Source organism: Populus euphratica, unplaced genomic scaffold, assembly GCF_000495115.2.
Source record: "Populus euphratica unplaced genomic scaffold, PopEup_1.0 scaffold74.1, whole genome shotgun sequence".
NCBI classification, from domain to species: Eukaryota; Viridiplantae; Streptophyta; class Magnoliopsida; order Malpighiales; family Salicaceae; genus Populus; species Populus euphratica.
In genome coordinates this window covers 128,928-135,415 of record NW_011499954.1, presented here as the reverse complement: position 1 = coordinate 135,415, position 6,488 = coordinate 128,928, and the positions used below count along the sequence as shown (strand labels likewise).

The following is a 6,488-nucleotide window of genomic DNA, read 5'->3' as shown; positions in this document are numbered from 1 at the left end:
AAAAAAAAAAAGATTCAACAGAAGAAAACGAAGGTAAATCATGAACAAAGTTTTCAAACTTGGGAATTGCAATCTAATCCAACTGAATACATTTAACAGAAACCTAAAAGGTGGTAAATACAACCTGGAAGGATACTCAACTCTTGTAACCTTCCTGAAGCCTGTTTCCTCTTTACAACAGTATGCACTGCACATTCTGTTAACTTATGACACCTAGAAAATACAAATTAACTCCTACGGCTTAAAGGCTTGTCGGAATCTTACATCTAAGTTATTTGTGATCTTGTCTGGCTAAAACCAGTGTCTTGCATCATTGCCACAAATTCACTATAATCGATGCGCCCATCCTGAGAAGAACATGAAAGTGAAAAATTAAATAATGCTGACGAGATAAACTAATTTCTACCTGAAGGCGAATGAAAATGATTACTGGGAGGAAGATACTTACATTATCCTGGTCAACCTCGCGTATAATTTCTTCTAACTGAACATCTCCTAAACCAAACTGCTCACAGGCCTGTTGGAGCTCATCTTGAGTAATGTATCCACTCCCACCTTTGTCAAAGTATGAGAAGGCTGAATAGAGATGATCCTCCTTCACAATCTTGTTCAGATGGAGCATAGCTGCTATGAACTCGCCATAGTCTATGGTACCACTGTTGTCAACATCAGCCTGAAAATTTTTTACAGGCAGGAAGCTAAATCAGAATCAAGCTGAATGGATCAGAGGAAACATAGATGCGGTAACATTCAAGACAATCACCTGGGAGATCCCAGATGCTTGAGTGGTGTTTTATAAGTTAATTCAACGTCCATGATAAAATCTCAGAGACTATAATATAACCAAAAACATATCAATTTCTACATACAGACATGCGCTACATTTACATTTAGATATGATAGCAAGTTTCTTATGATCTGTGCATGAGTGCCGACGTGTGTTTGTATCTCGTCCCAAGACTCCCAGGGACCTGGGCTCTTTAAGCATAACCTACAGAAGTCCTGCTCCATGCTACAATATCTGGGGTTTTTCCTGCTTCTTTCTCCATGTTTTTTTACCTTTAAAGCTAAATCGAACAACAGCTTGTCTAAGAGTTGTTTAATAGGTAATCCACGAGAAAAATAGATGCACAAGACTTCAATCTTGGTCACACTAATTTTCTAAGATTCAGCTTGGCTCAGAGAGACTCGGACTAAATTTCATCATGTTTAACCATAGATGACCTGGAAATAAATCTCATTCTATTGTCTGAAATCTCTTAATGGTTAGCAGCAGAAAATTTCAAGATAAGGAGTTCTCTAAAAAGAAAGAAAACTACCATCATGATCCTATGCTACATAACTATAAAACTAGAATCTGAATTTCAAACGAGCTTACAGCTTGCATTAGGCCAGCAAGTTCAGAATCCTTGATATTAGCACCCACTTTTTCCAAACCAGTCTTCAGTTCCTCAAGAGTTATATGTCCACTACTGTCTGTGTCTATCATCTTGAACATTTCTTTCAGACCTGCAATTTCCTCTTCAGAGAGGCTTTCAGCAATGACCTGAGATGAAAAGGAAGTTACCTAGTAAATAAAAGAACAAGCCATACCAATTAAAGCTCCAAGTCTGCGTTGTTGTCTTAAAAAATTAAATGAAAACTTGAAGCAATTCAACCAAGAAGTCTCTTTTAAGAGTAAATACTGGGAGAAAGGGATTCTGTACAACATGTAGTCACACATTTAACATTTTGACTACATCTTTGAAAAATAGTTTTCCTTACTATTTGAAACTATGTACTCAAATGAAAAATGCACTGATGCAAATGCTTCAGCTAATTAATAAGAAATGCTTGAATACCTGTGATTAGAGATTTATAATTGTAATGTGAGCTTAATTGTATGATGACTTTATGATGATATTTGGTTACATTTTCAACTTGTAATGTCATATTTGTATTTATAAATGCAAAGCACATTAGATTAAAATTTTTAATGAAAAGATAGTGATAAATATCACAAAGATGATTGCATCAGAAGAAAAATGAGCATAAAGCATGGAATAGTCATAAGGTTTAAAACCGCAATTTTCAGGTTATGATATATGTACTTCTTGTCTGAAAAGACAAGCAACATCTCTTCATTAACAGACGCAAGAAACAAAGCAGCAGGTGATATTGAACTGCTATATTACCTTTTAATTATCAAATCAAATACAAAATGATGTTTCTAGTATTTGTGTTTTAGTATTGCAACTCCACTCAAAATAAGCCCGGCAACTAAACAAAGGAACAGATCCGCTTCATTGCATTCGTTGTTTCAATTATTATGAAACAGCATCGAAGTATGACCTAAGTTTTCCACAGTTACCATGCGTGCACAAATTTTCAAGATTTCAGGGATTAGAAAAACTCACTCGAATGGCAATTTTCTTGAGCTTATTCATGGCTGAGAATTTCTTCAACCGACTTAGGACAGCTGGATCAAGAGGTCTATCAAGTGCTACACCTTCCATCTTCACCCAAGGGTGGCCTGCACAAGAACAAATGCATCGTGCAACGATTGCTATTCCTTGGCGACAGAAGAAACCAGTAATATCGAGACAAGTTCTTTACTTTTAGTCTAACTCCTAAACCATTATCTATCTAGCTTAGTACCGTGGTTTATCCTCGCATCAAACAAGAACTTAATTTATGATTTTGTAACATTCCTCCATTTAAGCAAAAACTCAACTCAAAAACTCAACTTTGTGTATGAGTTTTTTCCTCCATTCAGTTCTGTTATGTGCTCAACTTTCTAGAAGCTATAATGAATCATGATGAAAGAAATTTAGGATTATCATTAAACATACACAACTTAAAAAAGAAACATGATGAACCAAATAATAAGCAATGCACTGGTTTATCTGCCAAAGATATAATAAAAGATTAGTTCACAGTGGTAAGCATACTCACAGAGAACTTCATGGGCTGTCAGCCGTTTTTTAGGGTCCCTTACTAGCATTTTTCGAACAAGATCTTTTGCACTTTCAGATATATTAGGCCAAGGTTCTGATTCAAAGTCTAGTTCCCCTTTCAAAACCTGCTCAAATATTCCTTGCTCTGATTCTGAACCCAAACATGACAGAACATAAATTAGATTCAGTCAAAGAATGTCTAGAATCATTAGATAAAACTTAAATATAAACAAATTTCTAGATCATGAATCTCACCATCCCAAAATGGCGGTACCCCACTTAACAAAATATAGATGATCACTCCAGCACTCCAAACATCACATTTTGGACCGTATAACTTCCGCAACACGTCTGGAGCTACATAGTAGGGGCTGCCAACTACGTCAGTGAAAGTTTCACCTGAGATGATGAAATGATTAGTCAATTCTCAGAAATGGGAAAGCTTAGTGAGGAGGAAACAATTTAATGCTGACTAAATTTTGAATAAGCATGAGCAATGAAGAGACTATGTGCAGACTGCAGGCAAATATATCCATTCAAAAGCGACAGACATAGGAGGTATGCTAAAGTAATCTATTGGCGTGGGTGTTGAAATGTTCATGTACTAAATTATGCAAATGTCTGGCATAGTCAACGAAGAAAATCACAGTCTAATGTGTGTCTTTCGATATTACAAGGAAACAGTATATTTTGCAACCATAGTGTGCATTGCAACCAATAGATCTTAAGCAATAGGTTACAATAGCTTCTAATGAGAAGCCAGTTACGTATTTGGAACTTAAGAAATTCAACATTTGGCCTCTATCACTTATATACCCCACAGTTATCAGCTCCAGACATACAACTTTAGAATGGAAAACCATTTCCAGACTTTCAGATGTTGCCATCGAAACTTACACTGCAGGCTATCAAAATACAAGTAAATATACACATATTTTGTTGTTCAGAGTCAAAATCAAAAGCAGGATCCTGAACCTTTGATGGCCCTGTGTGTGTATCACACAGCTTGCTTGCGTTTACTGCTCACACTCTAAATAATATTTGAATGATGTAATTTCTTTCATAGTCTCCAGTCAGGCTTGATCAGAGCACTGTTTGTTATCTGTTATAAGCTCTATGTAGATCTAAGAATCTCTTTCACTCAACTTACTCGTGCACTAATTTCACATGGATATGCTTTTTCTGCGATCATGAATTGTTAAGTGGTTCTTGGGTGTTGTCGGTTTTGTGTGATGTCCCCTTTCCCAAACAAAATCAAAGGGAAAAGGGATGCTTTGAACATAGCAACACATTCTCTGCTTTTGATAAGTAAGAATGTCTCAGTAGCAGGACGCTAGCTAGTGAAAATGATGGACTAAAACAAACTCTCAGAAGGGTTACGGCCTTCAGATAATTTTCTCAGGGAAGAATCAATCACCTGGTCTAACCTCAAGCAAAAATGAACCTACACTGTTCTCCTCTGCATATGACAGGCAGTCAGATAGAGATCGTTGCAAAGGACTTGATTAAGGATTTATAGTTCCAAAGGAGGAATATCAGGCCTGAGAAAAGCATTACCAGGTCTCCATAGCCCATACCACATTGTTGATCATGATATCAAAAAATGAAGAGATAGGGTTTTGCTCATGACTGCCTCAAATTATTAAAGCAAAACATCTATCCTTGTCTCGATAGCGAGAAAAAATAATTCAAAGCAATTATTTGGGGATAAATTCAGGTCTAACAACAAACTTTAACTTCCTTAAATTTGGAAGAAGACTTTACGAAACCAATCGTACCTTTTGCCTAGCCATTAATGATATCTGTGACCATAACTCTTCTTTGATAATTATTTCCACAGTTGATAAGCATCGTTTTTCGAAACATGCAAGCATCTCCTACAGCCAACCACTCCCCCCAACCCCTAGGGGGGCACAGAAAGGGGGCACGTTGTTCTATTCTCATAGTAAAAGCAACTAGCATATGAAAATCTTCATAATTAAGAAAAGATAATTATAATTGAGCTACTATTCTTATCCATTTAGTCAGTAAATTGTTGGTGCTATACTTGTCAGAAGGAGGTCATATTAATTATTAGTGGAATTTGCATGACCTCTCTCAGCATTGTAACTCATGCTCCATTTCCAAAATCAATCTACAAGCAAGACATATACATCTAAAAGTGCATTATTAGTTCCTGTAAAGCAGGAAGTCATAACAACACATAATTCATTCAACAAGCATCTGATAATAGAACTGAGCAAAAGCATAATAGGGGAAACTATTTTCAAGAACTCTAAAGTAATAGAGCAAACAAGAAGGCTCGTATGGCTCTAGCTCTAGAATGCCTCAAGTAAAGGGGTCCTAGATCTAACCATTGCAACAAAAAAAGTGAAGCTCAGAGGTGTACCTGGCCTGAAAAACACTGAGAGGCCAAAGTCTATTGTTTTAAGTGGCGAATCCTCTTCCTGACTGACAAACAGAAAATTCTCAGGCTTCAAATCCCGGTGCATTACTCCCAAAGAATGGCATGCTTCGACAACACCAACAATTAATCTCGCAAGCTCAGCCGCCTTTTTTTCTGTATAATGTCCCCTCTGAACAATTCTGTCGAAAAGCTCCCCGCCTGAACAAAGTTCCATAACAACATGGACTGCAACAGCATCCTCATAAGCATCCACAATTCTTATCACATTAGGATGACCCTCCAAATGATGCATTATCTGAATCTCCCTCCTGACATCCTCCACATCCTCCGGTGTCGTCAACTTCCTCTTTGCAATGGTTTTGCAAGCAAACTCTTTTCCAGTAGCCTTCTCAACACAAAGAAACGTCGTCCCAAATTGCCCTTGTCCAAGCTTCCTCCCTAAACTATAAATATCTTTTAAATTCCCAGTTTTCCTCCCCAACACGGATTCCATTTGAAGCGCTATACTCGAAACCCTCTTAACATGAGTAGGTTTCTTCTCCTTCTGCTCCTCCCCAGGCTTACCAATCCCCACATCTCTCATTTCCGGCTTAATGGATCTTTCGTGCTCAATGACTTTAGGTGGTGGCGGCGCCTCATTGAGCATTTTAACTGGTTCAGGTGGGGTGTTCTGGACCGGCATTGATGGATGATCATCAGTTGATCCTTTTCTAGAACCCTCAGATTTTTTTGATCCACCAATCAGACCCGCATTTGAGTCACCATTATTATTGCTACCATCTCCTCCTTTAGGAGGAGGCAACCTGTCCTCTGGTGGCCGGGAACGCCATATCGCAGCAGTAACACTATTTAAGAATCCCTTATTGCCTAGATTTGGTCCTACACATGTATTCCCCATCAAAAACAACTAGTCCTATTAATCTTCAGGTCCTTATTACCACCTCTCTTCTATGAAACGCAGTATAAAGATTGAATCTTTTTGATCCCATTAACAGTAAAAAGAAACAATTTGATATTTCTTGGTGATCAGATCTCAGGCCTTCAATCAAATCCAAATTTTGCAATTTGGCTCCAAATGACATTAATAAGGAAACAATAATCAAAATATGGCTACAGATTCACCAATAACAATCCCAAAAAAAAAA

At 37.4% G+C, this 6,488-nt stretch overlaps 1 protein-coding gene across 1 annotated transcript; it reads right to left on the bottom strand.

The window, feature by feature from the left end:
- Positions 1-6,481, bottom strand: LOC105138200 (calcium-dependent protein kinase 20-like). The gene is made up of 7 exons (XM_011044234.1): positions 5,326-6,481; positions 3,192-3,335; positions 2,935-3,087; positions 2,397-2,512; positions 1,379-1,546; positions 449-673; positions 1-347 (listed from the first exon to the last, which is right to left on the bottom strand). The coding sequence occupies exons 1-7, from the start codon at positions 6,239-6,241 to the stop codon at positions 267-269; spliced, it is 1,803 nt and encodes a 600-aa protein (XP_011042536.1). The 5' UTR covers positions 6,242-6,481; the 3' UTR covers positions 1-266.
- Between the last annotated feature and the right edge of the window lie 7 nt (positions 6,482-6,488).

Excerpts from the sequence above, each read along its gene's own strand:
- LOC105138200 (XM_011044234.1), bottom strand. The coding sequence starts at position 6,241 with ATGGGGAATACATGTGTAGGACCAAATCTAGGCAATAAGGGATTCTTA. Across the intron at positions 3,088-3,191 it reads GGTACCGCCATTTTGGGATG|AATCAGAGCAAGGAATATTT; the intron begins GTGAGATTCATG and ends GTTTGGGTTCAG. Across the intron at positions 1,547-2,396 it reads TCAAGAAAATTGCCATTCGA|GTCATTGCTGAAAGCCTCTC; the intron begins GTGAGTTTTTCT and ends TTTTCATCTCAG.